General features: G+C 36.8%; 1 protein-coding gene across 1 annotated transcript in view; it reads right to left on the bottom strand.

Annotated features, from left to right (window-relative positions):
• The window catches only part of RNF17 (ring finger protein 17), a 39,134-nt gene that overhangs the window by 11,261 nt on the left and 9,723 nt on the right, over nt 1–18,150 (bottom strand). Inside the window, exons 10-26 of the mRNA XM_050975333.1 lie at nt 16,654–16,728; nt 15,395–15,486; nt 13,709–13,870; nt 12,918–13,110; nt 12,311–12,476; nt 10,787–10,977; nt 10,078–10,216; nt 9,465–9,618; nt 8,675–8,790; nt 7,598–7,718; nt 6,732–6,849; nt 4,897–5,118; nt 3,800–3,950; nt 2,614–2,732; nt 1,905–1,995; nt 964–1,079; nt 332–639 (exon numbers count right to left, since the gene is read on the bottom strand). Of these exons, the coding sequence (XP_050831290.1) occupies nt 332–639; nt 964–1,079; nt 1,905–1,995; nt 2,614–2,732; nt 3,800–3,950; nt 4,897–5,118; nt 6,732–6,849; nt 7,598–7,718; nt 8,675–8,790; nt 9,465–9,618; nt 10,078–10,216; nt 10,787–10,977; nt 12,311–12,476; nt 12,918–13,110; nt 13,709–13,870; nt 15,395–15,486; nt 16,654–16,728 (2,534 nt within the window). The remainder of the gene's footprint in view (nt 1–331; nt 640–963; nt 1,080–1,904; nt 1,996–2,613; nt 2,733–3,799; nt 3,951–4,896; nt 5,119–6,731; nt 6,850–7,597; nt 7,719–8,674; nt 8,791–9,464; nt 9,619–10,077; nt 10,217–10,786; nt 10,978–12,310; nt 12,477–12,917; nt 13,111–13,708; nt 13,871–15,394; nt 15,487–16,653; nt 16,729–18,150) is intronic.

The following is an 18,150-nucleotide window of genomic DNA, read 5'->3' as shown; positions in this document are numbered from 1 at the left end:
TGCATCACTTTGAAGCGAATTACTACATTTACTTTATCAGTCAACATTACAAAATAAAGCACTTGCTGCTTTACCCATTACAGCCTAGAGAAGAAAGGCAAGTAACCTGCCTATCCAAGTACTTTGAGGTTTTGGATAACTTGGGAGGGTGGGAGGACAGGAAAGTTGATTAAAGGACAGATAGAATCCCTGCCCCTCACACCACAGGACATCCCCTCCCAAGAGGAATATTCCAGAACAGTGAACATGTACCAGATAGGTGTGCTAGCATATATTCTGATACCCAAGGGCACTCAGATTCATAAATGCATTTTCTTCTACGTAAACTCACCAAATGATTTTGGTATTATATAAATAGTTCCATCACCTCCAATACAACTCACTACAGCCTGGAAAACCTTTGCTTCAGGAACAATGGGAGATTTATATACTTCATCCATTTCTGGATGAGGCACTGGCTCGTGTATTTTGAGTGATTTTTCTTCACTCTCTGAAATAGCAGTGTTTTCCTCTGGAACAGTCCTGTTTCTTGCATATGCAATTTTGGAATTACAACCATCCAGCTCTGTGCTCTCCTGCTCGAAATGTACTTCAGGATGTTCTTTGGAGACTAAACAAGCACCATTGGCTTTATCAGTTCTAGAAGATTCAATCAAATATCAATATATTAACTGACAGAGAACTTCAGAAGTGCAAATATACAAAATAATACAAGTAACACAGAGAAGTAGCAAAGGTATCTCAAAATACTGTCAAGCATCTCATCTACTTAGAGAACTGAAATGTGCCATGGATACAATAAATAACTTTACACTCATTATATAACATTGTAAGTAAGTCCACTGAAAATGGAGTTCTCTTGCTAGAACTGTAGAACACAATCCAAATTTTCTGATTTACTTATTATTTTGGTCAAATATCAACATCAGAGTCTGAGAGAATATGGAAGAAAAGTATCCAAACCTTCTGTTTCTAAGGGCCAAGCCCTGTTCGATAAGGTATTCAGAAGTATCAGTCATTTTTCCTGTTTCATCTTTGCAAAGAATTTTCACAGGCAATGCACAACCCACAACATCTTCCTGGAAAAAAATGGGAGAGCAGGACAACATACTACAAATATGCATTTCCTCTAAACTACAGGCATGTTTCATGGTTTTCATTTTATTGGTACTGACTGTCAATCAGACGTCCTTGAATGACTTGTGCCCACATGAGAGGACACATTTATTTAATCCATATAAATATTTTTACCAACTGTTCTATGCTACACATGGCATTAAAAAAGAGTTGAAGAGTAAAACTTGCTTTTCCCCTCAGCTTTAATAGAATCAAGTGCCAAACACTTGTTTTCCAGCAGAAGATTTAAACCCATACATAAATAAATCCACTCATCACTGCTTTTATTTCCACACACACTGTAAAATACCAATGGCAGCTGACAACAGCTGAATAAATCAAACCCTTCCAATAATCTTTTTTTTTAAACTGTGGAAGAAATAAACTACTAAAGATATTAATACAGCACTGGATTAATTCTTCCAGTCTCTGAGGCTTGAAAACTAATAAAGTAGCTGCTGAAATAATTCTCATGAAAAACCTGAGCAGCTTGCTTATCTGTCCAGAAAGGCTGTTAGCATCCAGTGATCCCAAACATACATCTACTATTCTTCGGTAACCAAATATATCAAGTTCTCTCCACACTGGGTAGCCAATTGCTCTAATGCTCCAGTGAATAAACGAAGTAAAGCAGAAAGAAGAAAAAGCACTTTTTTACCTAGAGCAAACAACTACACCATCAAGTTATATTCCCAATTTTTTGAAAGGTAAAATATTCAGAAAAAAATCCCAAATTAGCAGACAGCCTAAGAGGAATTTTATAAATACCACTGGTTTTGATTACAAACCTGTATGACTATCTTCACTTGTGCTCCAGTTAGGTAATAGGACAAGCATTCACACACTGTTGCTGTCCACTGTGTGCTTCCACCTGTGGGTCTAACATTAGAACAAATGATAACCACCAGGTACAAAAGAAGTTGGCATTTCCTGAGTATAACCACCAACTCTTCCCTCTACTAAAAACTTGGCTTTTTTTTCTACACTGCCTAAACTGTTACAGAAAAAAAAGAATCTCTACTACAGTCAAGAATAACATGAAATCATTATTAATTTCTGGATCTCCACAACCAGAAATTAAAAATACTCTAATTAAAAATACAAGCCCAGAATTTCAAAATGAGGAGGATCAGTAGTTCTAGAAGTTATGACACTTGTCATAACAGTCTAGAAAAGAGACCTTCTGTACAGTTTCAGGAGATCCAATTTGTCTTAAATTCTGAGCCAAGGGAAAAAAGTATTCAATGAAATAAATCTGTTCACTCTTTTGTAACTCGACCTATAAATATTATTTATTTCTACAGCACAATTTCTGCTTTACTACTATACAGCATAACCTCTAGAAAAAACTCCAAACCTTTATTTAATAAATCACAGCCAGCACCCCATTTCTTTATTCAAAAAGCAAACCACATCCAAATCTTACATAATCAGTGCTAACAAAGGTATGTCATTATTAGTTTCTAATGATGCCACTCAGTATAAGGGAAAGGCTACCTTATTTCTGTCAGTGAACATTCTATTGCTAACATCCTGATGGTCTTCATGTTTTCCTCAAGTTTTCTTAGACAGCTGACCTCCACTGTTTTTTCAGCTCCAGAATCATAAAGTAGTACCTGTTACAGGCAAGAAACCACAAAACAGAAAAAAATCCCCTCTCTTACTGTTATCTGTAAGAAATGATAATTCAAAAAATCCCTAAAGGAGGTTAAAAAATTTTCAAACATTAATGGGATTTAACAAATGCCTTTGGAACTGAAATACTTCACCACAACTCAAGCAACTACCACAGCCTAGCAAAGGGACAAACCATACAAATGTGCTCAGAGGGGGTTAAACAATTCTACTGACTTTTTGGTAAACCAAGAAACACTGAAATAGCTCTCCTCCACCCTTTGCTTTTTAATCTGATGGGGTTAAATAGCTGTTGGAAGGCTCTTGGGCTCAGAAAGCAGATGATGCAAACTGAAGTACACAAAGTTCCATTTTTGCTTCCTACAAAAAAGACCCCTGGGCACAACCTGATAATGGTAGAAAAAAAAAAATCAATAGCAACCCAGTCCTGGATTACCTGTATGATCAAAAAGCCATTCTGACTTTGGAGACACATAAGTATCTAGTCACAGAATGATTTTATGGTGCTCATAATTTTCAAATTGGTACAACAGAACACATTTCAAGCAGCGCTGTGTGAGGTTACTGTGGAAAAATGTTGTAGCTACATGGCACAGTGCATCACCATCAGTTTAGGGTTCAGGCAACTGCTTGACTACATGTGGTCCTGCGGTGCTGCACTTGGTTCAACTGGCTCCCTCTTTTAACAAGGATCATTAAGATTGAATTACTGTAACCCTTAGTTTCACACACCCACTGGAATCTAAAATGAATTGTTCGACTATAACCTGGGAATCGCTGCCATATTCCAAAGGGCACTGTAAATAAAGAGGGAGTCAACCTCATGAGCCTTCCTTAATTCCCAGATTCCCTGGTAAAGGCACCTGAGCTCTGACAAGACAACTGATTTGCAGCAATTTTTAGCATGACTTAAACTCTCAATAAAAGCAAAAGGCTGTGAAAAATATGAACACAGAAGAGAGAAACAAAGATTTGACCTTATTTTAATCAGTGAATGCTTTCAAGTTTAGAAATAAAAGTTAGAACCCTGTTATGATAAGAGCTTTACCTCTGCACTTGTTTCAGAGACAATTCTGCTTATCTGACCTCTCTGCCACTGTCCCACATCATGTACATAAACAGCACAGTGCATTTCTCTCTCCCACTTCACAGACTGCGGCTGGGATTCTCTGTAGATGGAAGCCATCTCCTCCTGTAAACTGACATTCAAAAAACCTCTTTTCTAGAGATAAAAATGTAATGCAGTAAATAAAAGGCTTATTCAGTCATTGTTTAACTAGCATATAATGAAGCTGTACTGTTTTAACAGATGCACAGTGTTGCAGTTTTTCTTCAAGCCATGTTAGAAATACATGAAATGGGAGTTACAAAACACATGCATCCTCATTAAAAGTCTGTAAACCTATCATGTTAACTTAGACACTGAAACTAATCTGAGCAATCCTAAGTGCTTTGTATGGCACTATTTGAAAACGACACTGTTTTCTCTTGACAGTTTGAGAGTGTGGACCTCAATGTCAGGACTACATAAACAGAATTCTAGGCAGTCACAGCCAAGAAGAATAAAAGATAAATTAATACATAAGCAACTTGCACTAAACCTTGATACACTCTTCTATTTCTAAAGAGTAGGCATGACTACCTAAATGTTACCTAAATATCTACCAAAGGCAGGCTGATATACACTGTGTCTAGAAATTGTGTTCAATCTTCCTAACAGGATACTGGAAACATTTTGATAAAAAAACCCTGCTACTACCACTAATAGTAAGTTCTAAGACTTGGGATACAGGTTTTATTTAACCAGATTTCTAATGAGGGAATGGGAAGAAAAGAAGAAAGAGCAGGAAGATTTAATCTTTCTGGACAGTGTTGCATCCATCAGGCTCCAATACTTACTACAATAAAACTGATTTGAAATACTAGTGAGATCAAATACTTAACTTGGAATCAGAGCTATTTAATAAGCCACAATATAGTGCCAACCTCTCTTCTGCTCCTATACTTTCCTCAAATGCAAGTAAGTCAGCTGCCTTCAAGAAGCACACAGTATCAAATGCTACTCTCAGAATTTGTTCTAACTATACTTCACCACTTTCTAGTAAGGACACTTTAACTAAAGGGAAGTTCTTTCAATTGCAGTACCTTTTCAGAATACTTTCTGATGCCAGCAATTGTACAAAAATTTTACTAGGAGACACAACATGACTAATTCTCCCATGTAACTCCTTGTTACAAAGTGCTCTAAAATCTCCTTCATGAACAGATTCCATGTCTGTAGGAATAAAAGCTTCTGAGGTTTTAGAAATTTCTTCTAGAGGATCATCCCATATTTCATTAGGCTTTACTTCAGTTCTTTCAGTGTACCTGTAAGGGCACAAGACAGTTAGAATAGAAAGTTTAAACAGATTTTAAATGAAGTGAAAAAGTCTCAATAACAAAATAACAGGAATTATTCAACATGAAAAAAGTGAGTTGTAGCTTAGACAAAAACATTCAAACATTCGTAAGTGCTACTTCTGAAACACTAATGATAGCAACATTTTTATTCTCCTTCAGAAGGTATCCTTTCACATTCAGGGAAGAGAAGAGATAGCACAGGAACACCAAGATCATAAGAACAGAAGATCTGGAATGGGCCTCTTGCCCCACAAAACAAGGGACAAAGGCCTGTGGGGAGTCCATTCTAAAGCACAGGAAGAAAAGAAGGAAGGGGCAGCACGGATAAACTGCTGTGCCCTGATCCCAACTCCCTGCACTATTCACTGCCTCCCTGCATGGACTGAGTGTAACTCAAATGCAGGAGAGGAATGAGAGCTGCTTGGAATAAACTTGACCCTGGGAAAGGAGGAGGGTTGGCTATAATCTTTGTCTTCTGAGTACCAATGCCCAAATTAGTAATTCAGTGTTTATACTAATTAATAATAACTAAGTAAAATCAAGTCTGTTTTGCCTGCAAGAGTACTTGGTAAGTGATTTCTCTGTCTTTATTTTGACCCATCAGTTTTTGAATTTATTTTCTCCCCAGTCCAACTAAAGAACAGGGAATGAGCAAGGGATCATAAAATCCACCTTATTCTAGGGTTCAGTGTTACACAACAACTTACACCAAAGGAATATACTCCCTTAATTGAAGGCTGGAAGCAGGCCTCTAAGTACAGATGGGACAAAACAAAATAGTTTTGTGACAGGGAAAAAGCAACTCAGCTGTTCAGGTTGCATAACTTACAAAAATCTTACTAAAAATTGTGACTATGACAGTATTAGAGTGTTACTAAGATTTAGTAACACTTCTGAGCTAGGAGAGAAAATCTACTTACATGCTTCCTCCTAAAAACGCAAATTCAGGAATTTCCTTTTGGAATGAAAACTTCTCATTTAATGATATATATCCATCAGTATTCAAAAAAATTATTAATGAAAGAGTAACAACAGATTGTCATGAATACAGCCCATGGATTATCTTGGTAAAAAGCCAGCCAATTAAATGCAGCAGTGTTACATCCTCATCAGCCTCATCTCCCCCACCACACTTCCTAACTCTGCTGTCTTCCCAACCTTTCTGCTGCTGTCACAGCTGGTTACCCAAGTATTTCCTAGTAACAGACCTCCCAAAGAGGTGACTCACCGTATGTGCAGGTGTAAGACACAAATTCTTTTTCTTACTACATGGGAATGGGAACCTTAACAGTGAACACTTTGGGAAGATCTGGCACTTGGGACACTACAGGTACAAGGCAAACATCTGATTTCAAATTTTTTCAGAGGTACAACTTCAATACATTAGTTAAGATTTAGTTTGAGAATTTAACTATTGAGCTGCAGTTACACTCTAAATTACACCAGCTGATGGATGTGATCTTAAAATCAATTTAGAGGAGATGTGGTAAATTCCAGCCACTGGAGATGACACACCAACAGTTTTAATACACAAATTCTGTATTTCCAAATACTTTAAAAGTAATTTACAATGTATTTACCCCGGTATGTAGGATGCTAAGTCTTCCTCAACTAGCTGGCAGTTAATACTTAATTTTTTCCCATTATCAGCAGAGGCATTGAAGAGTTCAATAGATAAGACGTTATTATCTAAAATTTCTGTGAATGAATAAAAATCAAGATAATTAGTGCCAATCAAGGACAGTATGAAGACTCTGGTTTTAGAGCAATGACAAATAGTGCCAAAAGACAGAATTCTCCAAAATTACACTTGATGTACAAAATAATTGATTCTGAATGTTAACAATATGCAGACACATAGCTTTGAACATATCAATAAAACGAACTTAAAATACACCAATAATCACAAAATGCTTTTGTACAAAAACTCCAACTGCTATGCTTAATTCCATTTATCAAATGGGCTCCAAATCATCATTCTGCAAGGGCTGAAAAGTAAGTAGCTACATATGAACAATATATGCTATTGAGAAAAATCGTACTAAGGATTTTTTAACACATATGTGTTATCAGATATTATTTTTCTTTTTTAGCAATATTTTAGAGCAGCAATCACACTCCCAGATACCAATAAAGTCAGGAAACATCATGGACAGCTAGTACTTTTGGAAACAAGCCCACCTGAAAAATCAGAATACTTATATCACGTACCACTGGTGTGGTCTGTAAGGCAAGACATGAACAGAACTTTTGTTGCAAGTTTTACCTGTTATGCCTCCTCCAATCAGAGGAGAGAATTTAGATATTCCCACTCCAGGCTATCTCTAGCAGGTACAAACACAAGCATTTCAAATAAATACTATTTTAAATATCAAAGTGATTGTTTTTACATTTGAGACAACTTAACAATATATAAATAGAAATTAATACACTCCCGATAACTTACCAATAACTGAACACAACATAAGCTTATCTTCAGTCATTTCTTCAAATCTTTCCTTGGCTTCTCTGTTCCACTCATTTGCCCCTTTGAATGGCTCAATGCAAGCCAGCCTACACCTGATTGCCTGAAGAATAACCCAAGATTATGCAACTAACATCACATACAGTTCAAAATCATCTCATTAGGACTGAATCACAGCCTTTGCTTTGCACTCATCCAAGACAGCACGACCTTGGCTTCTGGTTCCACGTTACCACAATCTGATTTAATTCAAAATGATCCCTCCCTTCCCAGTAGCTAAGCATGAGCCTCACATTCAGAGACCTTCTTGCTGAAATAAAAAGAACCTAAATCTCTTTTTCTCCCTTTATGGTAAGGCATAGAACTGGTGCAGAGATCAGTAAAGATTATTGCACAGAAGTGATAAAAAAAACCCTACTGGTGCTCTCAAGGAGTTAAGAAAAAACCCCTACCAACATATGAAGTTTCAAAGTTTAGCATAATTGTGATTGGTAACCAAAACTATCAAATGAATAGCAAAGAAAAAAATAATTTCCATTTATGGACATTTTTTTATTTGACAGAAATATTTTGCCATTTTCTTTCCCAGTCAGTTTTCCTCCTCATCAAAAGGGGGATACCCCAACCATTCCTCAAGTTAGAAAAACACCAAATTTTAAATGCAAACAAAATATATATTAAAAAATCCCTCTTATTATGAGATTATCATTTAAAAATGAAAGAATGCAAAAATCCATTTGGCTCATTATGGAAATAAATTTAAGTGAATAAATACACATGTATGTACACATTGTATATATACACCTCTCCTGCAGTATGTATACTGCAGGGCAACATTAGATTTAATTTACACCTGAAAGATACAAAAAAAAACAAACAACCTAAGAGTTTTCAATATGCACGCAAAACATCAAAGTGAGATACTTCAAAAAGATGGGCAAAAATGAAGTTCCTTAACATTTCATTTATTTAACGTATTTCAGAAGGTGAACAATTCTCTCTTTCCCCTCTCATTCATTGAGATGCTGTTAATTTTGAGTGTTTAATCCAGGCATTTACCTTTTCTGGAAAGCTGAGAAACTCCTGTTTCACTCTGCGTATGTCTTTATGAGTTAAGTTAGCGATGTTGCCGTAGTCAACGTATTTTACCAGAACTTCCCGACAACTTGGCAGCCCTCCAAGGAAAACAACCCAAGACATTTTAACAAAAAATTAGTACCTGATACAAGCTAAAGCACCAGAATTTCAGAGCAGACCCCACATTCATGCCATATGATCACCTAGTATAAATTTTCCAAAATTTTTATACCCCAACCAAAATGAGTATTCTTTAGGAGCCAGCTCTTTCAGGTCCCTGAAATGACAGCCCTGGAATTTTGGCCCCCTTTGTGAGACACTGGCACACTGAACACATGCCAAGTAAACATGTAAGCAGACATGCTACACTGTCCATACACAGCCAACACAGACTCAGCACAAGCACAACTCCCACTCCCTCTGGAATTACTATGGAGAATTATGAATCAACACCAGATACACTCACAGGCTGGCTGGAATAGCCAAACCTGGGGTTCACACTGTAATAGTAAGAGAAATACTACTTAAAATAATCTCTAGAGAATGGAATATGTTGCATCTCTGTTTAGAAAGAACAAGGGTATAAACCAATCTATTAATAGCAAAAGAATATGAATTAGTACTACTGACTTTATGAAGCTACCTGGGAGCACCATAATTCCCAGTAAAAATACTGGCTGGATGTTACTGCTCATATCCAGCATGTGACTCTGACCCACCAGCATATCTGATTTTGCAACCCAGCATTAGAGCAAAAGAATCAATACTTCACCTATAATCTGTGCTCTATACCAATTCCCATCCTCCTGCTTTGCAATGCATGCTTGGCCTTCAACTGGGCAGAAAATTTCAAAGTTTTTACCATTCTCTTGTTTATATATCTCCTGAATTTTCTCTGGAAGAGCCAGAGATTCCACACTCTCTCTCTGAAATAAAAACAACAAACCACACATACACAGCAGATGTTCTTTTTTTTAACGGCATTTTTACCCTTTTAGGGGATACTTTTTTACCTAATACTGTACTTTCCAGTCTTCTCTCCAAAATTAAAGTGGTCATGAATACAAAGTGAATTAAAGAGCCTAACAATTATTGAATAGTGCCCTGTTCAATCAATTCTAACCAGCAAAATACTGCACACCCACAAAAGAATGAATCATGTTATATAACTGACAAAAACTTTCTGGGATTTTAAGAATTCCTGAATTTTAACTAGGCTGAATCAATGACTGTTGGAATTAATCTCACCTACCAATTCTAGGAATCCAACCACTGGTAACAAATGACAGAACTTAAAAGAAATTACAGCTTATTTAGTGTGGACTACTCAACATTAAAATGTTTATTCATACTTTCATCTGAACAGGCTTAATTTCTAAACTTACCAAGCGAAGATAGAAATCACTTGGACTATTAATGTGACAAACCACAACAAAGACCTCTTCTCCTTCCTGTGGAATATTTGGTGGACTGTACTGCAAGACGGTGCAGTTTTCCAACTGGCTGGGAAGCTGTAATTTAAACCTAAGGTAAACAAAGTGAAATTTTGAATAAAGTGAGTAAAAATTAACTGCAAACGAACCCTTTTATATTCAAATGTCAAATTTCCCATTAAAAAAACACAAAATGATCTTATAAAAATGACTTGATTAATACTTCTATGTATAGCTTAAATGCTCCTTCTTGCAGGTGATGCAGCCAATTATCTGTAATGCTTCTCCCACTGCCTACCAGCCAAATCAAACAGATCCCAGGCTCATTTCTGTGTGGTTTTCTGTCTGTGATAGACATCAAGGGCTCTCATTTAGAGAGCCTCCCTGGTTATATATTTCTGTACAAATTTTAAATATTTTGCCATTTTCTAAAATAAAGTTCCCTATCTAAATGAAGCCTGACCAGTGCAAATGAGTATAGGGTGGTGCTCATCGGTGAAGGTGAAAAAAGGAAATCAGCAGACATTGCTGAAGGTTAATACATCACACATTAATATAGGGAGCACTGCAAAAGCAACTAGCTCAGTAAACTCCACTTGGTAAGCATTATTCTGTTATCAGTTATGGCATAGAGGAGCAGGAGCCAAAGGAAGACACTTACCTTGCTAAATCTAAGAAAACCAGTGCATCCTTGAGAGACAGTGGTGTATTACTGCTTACTTCATTAAACGGAGGTTTTCTCAGATCCACAATAAGAACACCATCCTCTTCTCTAAATACCATCATTGAAACAACTTTATTATTTACCATCTCTAAAAATTTTGTCTTTGCCTCCTCTCCCCAACCTTCATCCTGTATTAGAAAGAAAAAGTTACTGAGGATGTCAGGGAATGTTAAAACAAAAAATTCAAACAAAATAATTAAAAGATAAAGTAAATGCAAGGAAGAAAGCAAAGATGCATCTGAACAGATTAAATACTGAACATGGTCAGACTTGTCTAGTCTACAGCCAGGACAGCACTGAATGGAATTCTTTCATTATGAATTAGCATGTGTATTAAACTGTATAAAACGGAGTCAGATCAAAGGATTGCAGTTTCTACCATCTTCTTCTGAAGATCCCCTCAGATGGTTTTGATGCATTAACCAGAATCATCTCACCTGTTTCATTTCATGACTTTCCCATGAACTGAGAGAGAAGAAATGTAAGTTTGTTGTCCTGTGTCTACACAAATGCACAACCCGATTTGATCAATTTACACACTGCTATTCTCCATAGCATTCTGTGTAACACTCTATGTACCTTGAAAGAGCCTGTCTGAATTTGTTTCTCTGGGATCAAGTTAATGCATTTCTCATTTGATACTGCAAATCTGTGCCTTTTAGGCACATAAAAAACTGAAATCACATATACGGAACGCGCTTTACCTACACTTGTGAAAATTGTTCCAGAACTTTCCTATTTAAAGTTATTTCAGCCAATGTCAGACTAGTAAAAACTCCCCAAAACTGACCAACAGTTAATATTGTCAGAAATGCACAGCTGTATTGGACTCAGTTCATTTCCATGTGAGCGCAACAAGAATAAAGCAAGCCTAATAAAAAGTGAATACTGAAGGAAATAATACTGCAATATATGTGCCTTTTTTTGGTAATGGAATAAAGGTTGACAGTACTTTATTTGTGTTTATGCTGAAAGAGAGTAAATAACACTTTACAAGAGTGGTAAAAATTTTTAAGTAACAAGTATCATCCCTGAAGAGATTATCTTAAATTTTTTAAGGAAGCCATTTATTCTTTGTTTGGATCACTTTTGAAAGTTACTACTTAGTTACTACATAGTTATCAGACAGACACAAAAGAAGAGGATCAATTTTGCAATTACTTTTTAAACTTCACAAAAGAACACATCTGAAGTATGAGCAGTGAGATTTAAGTGTGAAATATGCATTTGTAGTCTCACAGGCTTTTAAAGACAGACTGCTATAAGCTTTTGCTTCTTTTCCAATGAAAGCAATACTACACATCTTTTTACAAGAGAATTTAACTTAAAAAAAAGCACGCTCTGTACTCGAGTTTCCTTCTGTTTATACTGGAATAAGATAATTTTAAATTCCATATTTACATTCTTTAACAGAAATCTTATGAAGAAGTTCCTGAAATACTTCAAGCAGTTTGTACTTACTTCATTTTTAGGAACAACATCCTTCAGTGAACACCGTACTGCTAAAGGAGGAATGGCTGCAAGCTCTGCCTCAATGTGCTGGTCAGGCTTCCTCACAAACAGACAAATGTCATGGGTTTCAATAGTTTGCAGAGTAGCAGGATCAGGCTTTTCAGTGGGATCACATCTAATGTCAATGGGAATAAATGCAGCACTAGCTTAAAAGCAAAGTACTCCAAATCCAATGCCCAAAACCTCCCAAACCAAATCCCAGACTTTTATTGTAAGTTATTATTGCAGTAACTGGTGTAATGTCATGTCAATAAAAAAAGAATTTTAAAGTCTCCGGGAAATGCATTTTTTAAAGCAATTAGTACTTACATGCTCATGAGTTTGCTTTTGCAATTCATGTCTCAGTTAAATATTTTAATGCATGCAGGCTTGTGCACTTAAACACAGTGCCACTTTTTCTGAGGGGAATATGTATGAAGAGAATACCAGAGCCAGTTGGGTATCTGGTTTTCCGCCTGTGTGAAGGTGAGGAAGAACTTGTTTCTCAGAAGAGACCTTGAATAAAAACGCTAAAAACAAAAACTGCAGACAAAAACTCCCCTCTCCATAAACATACCCTGAGAAAATCAGAACTACAGAGCTTCCAAAATCAATCAGGAATACTTTCAGCAATGCAATATCACACACTTTGTATCTTATTGGACCACAAAGCTTCTTCCTCCGATTTTTACTTTCTACAGGAATTAGTTCAGTGATAGTTCCACGGCACCACATTCCAGTTTCCTTACTCTTAATGAAAGTTCTAGCACCTATATGGAAGCAAATACAAAAGGACTAAATTCAGTACTTTAAAGCATTTCACACTGAAACTATTATTACAGTTCTGCATAATGCTCCCCTGTCCCATCCTCCACACAGGTAATAAAAGTGCTACTGCTACAATGAAGACACAAAGACAGTAGATCTTGTCTCTGTAGCCACCAGAAGTTCCCCTCATATTCATTTACACAGTGTCTTCAAGACTAGCAGGTGCTTGGCTTGTATCGAGAAGTAATTTCTGGTAAACTTCCTATATTTCTGAGTAAAGTGGCAAAGACCCCTCTGACATATAAAGTTATTACATACTTTTCATCAGTTTTCTGAACAAATTACATTAGTAACATTGGAAGTGGGTAACATTATCAACATGTGGGCTAGGAAATAATTTTAATGGTTTAAGAATGTATTATTGTCTTTCATTTTTCTTTCTAGAATGGTTTCTATTCAGTCAGTGAACTTTATAAGGACTGCTTTACCACATAAAGGAGTGGCAGGGAGGAGAGAAAAAAGAAAGAATATGATACTAAGGAAGGTATATTACAAGGTAGTATTTTAATCTGTGTAGATCTTTAGAAATTGACCATTTACCTAGTTCCAAAATGTCTGAAGGCAAGAGAAAGGAACTCTTACTACAGCAGAAGTTTTCTAATTTTGTCTGCAAAGCAAATGCTTCTTTCTTCTGTGAATATCTCCGAATATAGAAATGGCATGGATTTATAACATGGCTTACCAACACCAATTCTGTCAAACCTGAGTAAGACATAAATTATCGAACATACTCCAAGTGACTCCAACAGATATTATCAGGCATATGATACAGTTTATGTTGCATTAATCATTATAATATTACCACAAACAGATTTTAATTTGACAAGTCTGCTCATACCTGTTTCAAACTATTACCATGTTTGCTTCCTGATGAAGTTGCTCTTTTGAACTACCTCCCTTATGCTACCCTCCAAAACAAATCACTGTCTCACAAAGTCATAGCCTGGATTTAAGTGGGCAACTCAGAGTTTTCATTCCCTCTAACAAAGACATAGAAAGCAAATTAGAGATTAAGACTTCTACTTTTAAGAACAGGTATGCTAAGCACTTTCCTATAGTTACTCAGTGTTAGTGCATGAAGACCAAGGAACTAGCCAAGAGATGACCCTATGTAAGACAGTGCTTGTGACTAAGCATCCAAATCCTCTGTACTGCTGGTACCTCCCTCCATTAGGGATACAAAAGACAGGTTTCTCTTTCTGAAGGTACTCAACAAAGGTTGATAATGGGTCAGAGGGTTTTAGAAGTCTCACAATGCAATTCTTACAAGAGTATTTTATACCACAAAGCTTCCTGCAAAGAAGGAAGCTCTAGAGTGAGTGTCACCTGCATGACTGATCAGGGTACACCAGACAAACATCCTGCAGCACTGCCACCTCTGAACTGCAACACATCATGGGTGAAAGACTACACAGAATCTGGCATCTGAAACAATCCAAGCAGATCCAGGACAGTGCTTCCAAGTTTAGGAAATGCCACATCCAGAAGAGATGCAAGATTTCTCTCAGCCATTTCCAGTGTAAAAGATGGCATCTGAACAAAAAATCTGAATGACTTGAAAGATTTCCCTTATAGGGACACAGCCTCTTTTGGATCACCCATGGTCACTATCTCCAAAGAGTGATGAGTCATCTATCTCGTCTTACATACAGAATCATGGAATTATTAAGGCTGGAAAACACCTCTAAGACCCTGAGCACCTCTTGCCCACCAGGCTGGCAGGCTCCGCTGGACTCCCTCCTGTGTGACAGTGACGTTCAGTACCACAGGGTCCAATACTGGACACGGTACTCCAGATTCAGCCTTCTGACAGAGGGGAAGGATGCCTTGATGGACTAGTACAATCCAGGAAAACCTGAAAAGCTGAGGAACCTAGCTGCTCCTGCCAAATATCATAGGATAATGGCCTGGGAGAAGATACAAGAAGCTGAGATAATGACAGAAAAGAATTCTCCAGGAGCCAATGACAGAAACTCTGAGGGGACTGCAATAACCACAAGTCAAAGTAAATCACTGTATAGCAGACAGTGCTTTTTACTCTCTTTGGAGACCTTGTGATAGAGTTTTCAACGAGCTTAACTGGAGAACAAAATAAAAATCTCAAAAGAATTGAAACAGACACTGTTAAAGAACTTGCATGAGCTAAACACACAGCATAATACAAGACTCAAAATAGATCACGCTCAGCAATGGAACACTGAAACCATGAACTACTAGGACACTTGCCTTCCAAGTCATCTTCAAGTATTTCTTCTATTATAACATCAGGCGTTTCTTCCTGGTCTTCAAGGATAAGAGTGTCTTGTCCATTATCTTCACTGTGTTTGGGAAAAATTTTATTTGGAAAAAAATTAACATAATTCAGTCTGTTTCTAGAAAAGCTTGAGTCAAAGCAGAGCTTTTATTAAGAATGCATTACTATGTCAAAAAAAATTACCTGTTAGAAATAAACTGAATTACATTTTTTAATACCAAGACAACAAAAAAACAGTACAATAATCTGAATCCTAGGAAGAATTGCCACAGACACAGTACATATGCTTAGGCACAGCTTACTGCAAGAGCCACCCCCCCAGATGATAAGAGACCACAAGTCCAAATACAAACTACTTGAAAAAAAATGTTCATTATGTGATAAAGTAGCTCATGTTGAAAACAAAAGACATATCAGATGCTTTTGTACTAACGGATGCTACTCACTCTCATATGTAGGATTTTCAAATATTACTGTATGCAATAAATTTTTTTTAGCATATTCAGTGTTAACCACAACAGCCCTAACAGCAACTCCAGTCCAAGTTTTCAAGTATTAGTCAAAGTCCACAGAAACAAATAAACAAAACAACAAAAAACAACTAACAAAACCCCACCCAATAAAATAAAAGCAATTGTAATTTTAAAAATAAAAGGTTTTTCTTTGTTAATCTTAACAAATTTATTTTGGCCCTTGACACAATCTGTATTCAGACCGGGAAATGGAAATGCTACCAATTTCAGTACTTGCTGTTCATTAGAGATTCATTTACATGCATTTTCATGTGCTGAAATGATTAACATCTCTATTACATGTAGTACAAACATGGCAGACACAGCACACCCAGGGAGATAGTTTAGTGGTTGCCTTGGCAGTGCTAGGTTTACAGTTGGACTCCATGACCTTTTCCAGCCTAACTGGTTCCATGGTCAAATCATTAAGTGCCAACTGAAGTTGAAAAGTACACAGTTTAAATGCAATTTGGATAACTTAAGTGATTCAGCAAAATATACTAGGGCAAAACAAGTAGAACCAAAATGTCAGAACTGAAACACAAACTGGACTGACTGGAATGCTGATTGAAATACCAGCATAGAAAGATTTGCTTTGCTTCAATAAACTTAGAATTCCCTAAGCACCTACAGTTTTTTTGATTTGATCTCCAATAAATACTTAACCATTACTGCAGGTAAATTACTATACCTATTCTCTTTCATTAAAAAATACTTACTTCCTTGTCATTCCCTGTTTAATCTCTCCCAGATTTTCTAATGAAGATGTAATCTCAAAAGTATTCAGGAACAATCTCAAGAGAAGAGAGAATAAATGTTATAGAAGGTGATAAGAATACCTAAATCACTTTGACAGTTTGAGATCTACGGTGTTTTTCAGCACAATATTCATGGAGGGACAAAGTAAGATTAATTACCTACTCCAGTTTATTTCTTCCTACTAAAACCAGATTTGGCTGCTCATTTATCTTCATATTCATATTTAAAAACTCTTGTCTTATGCTTTCTCCCTCAAGCACAGAGTACTACAGCATTCACCCAGTTTTCTCATCTATACTCAGTTTAGTTCAATATATTATTCTGCACAGAGACAAAGAATTTTCTTTCCTTTGTAAAGAACAAAACTGTAACTCAAGTCCAAAATATATGCTTCTGTTTACTGCTACACTATTAACTATTTTCTTTGCCAATGAAAACCAGCAAAATCTTTTAAGCACCTTTACATTTAGACTAATGGAATGTGAATATAACTTAAATAAATGCCTTAGCTTTTCTATCCAGTTTTAATTAATGAAAACCAAAATGTAAATACAGCTGTCTGGGCTTCTCTCCCACTGCCCCTTCAGGAAAGTATCCACTCTTTCTTCTACAACATTTTATGTCTGCAGCATGTGTCTCAACTTCTACACACCTCCTACTTGTGATTTTTTTCACCTTTGGTGTAATTTTGGAGTGGCACAAGGGATGTAAGGCTTTTATATTTATCCTTCATCAGGCCTCCTTTGTCCTCTGTTCAGCTGAATTTCTCAAAAACTTTTCCAATGCAAAAAAACTGGATTTTGTTATGTTCCAGCTTTAAGCTGGGAGAGTTTACCATCATGCATTTAAACAGGCTTCTCTGAAACTGCCACTCATCACTGACAGTATCTTCAAAACAGTGACTAAGGAGTAAGTTTTCTAAAAGAGGATTTTATAGATTGCTTTATCCATATTCTAACTCAAGAACTCAACATGACAGGAGGGGTCCTAACTTTTGTCTAGCATTGGAACAAGCCACCCAGGGACTGGATGAGTCACCATCCCTGGAGGCATGCGGCTAACAGAGCTGGCGATGTTCTGCCTGGAGGAGGCAAGGCACCAGGGAGACCTTACAGCACCTTCCAGAAAGACAGGCACAAATTTTCTGCTAGAGCCTCCTGCAACAGTTTAAAACCATTATCCCTTGACCTAAGGGAATGTTGATTCAGAGTAGATCAAAGGAGTTTCTTACACTAAGAGTGGTGAAACAACAGAACAAGTGGCCTGGAGAGGTGGTAAATGCCCCATCCCTGGAAAGTTTTAAGGTCAGACTGGATGGGGCTCTGAGCAACTTGATCTAGCTGAAGATGCCTTTGCTCATGGAAGGACACTGGGACTACACAACCTATGAAAGTCCCACTCAAACCAAAGTAAACCATTCTATGACTTTGTCATTTAAGACATGCAGACATTACACC

This window comes from Serinus canaria, chromosome 1 (assembly GCF_022539315.1).
Source record: "Serinus canaria isolate serCan28SL12 chromosome 1, serCan2020, whole genome shotgun sequence".
NCBI classification, from domain to species: domain Eukaryota; kingdom Metazoa; phylum Chordata; class Aves; order Passeriformes; family Fringillidae; genus Serinus; species Serinus canaria.
Note: the sequence above shows the minus strand (reverse complement) of the source record. Positions and strands in the feature narration are given on the sequence as shown.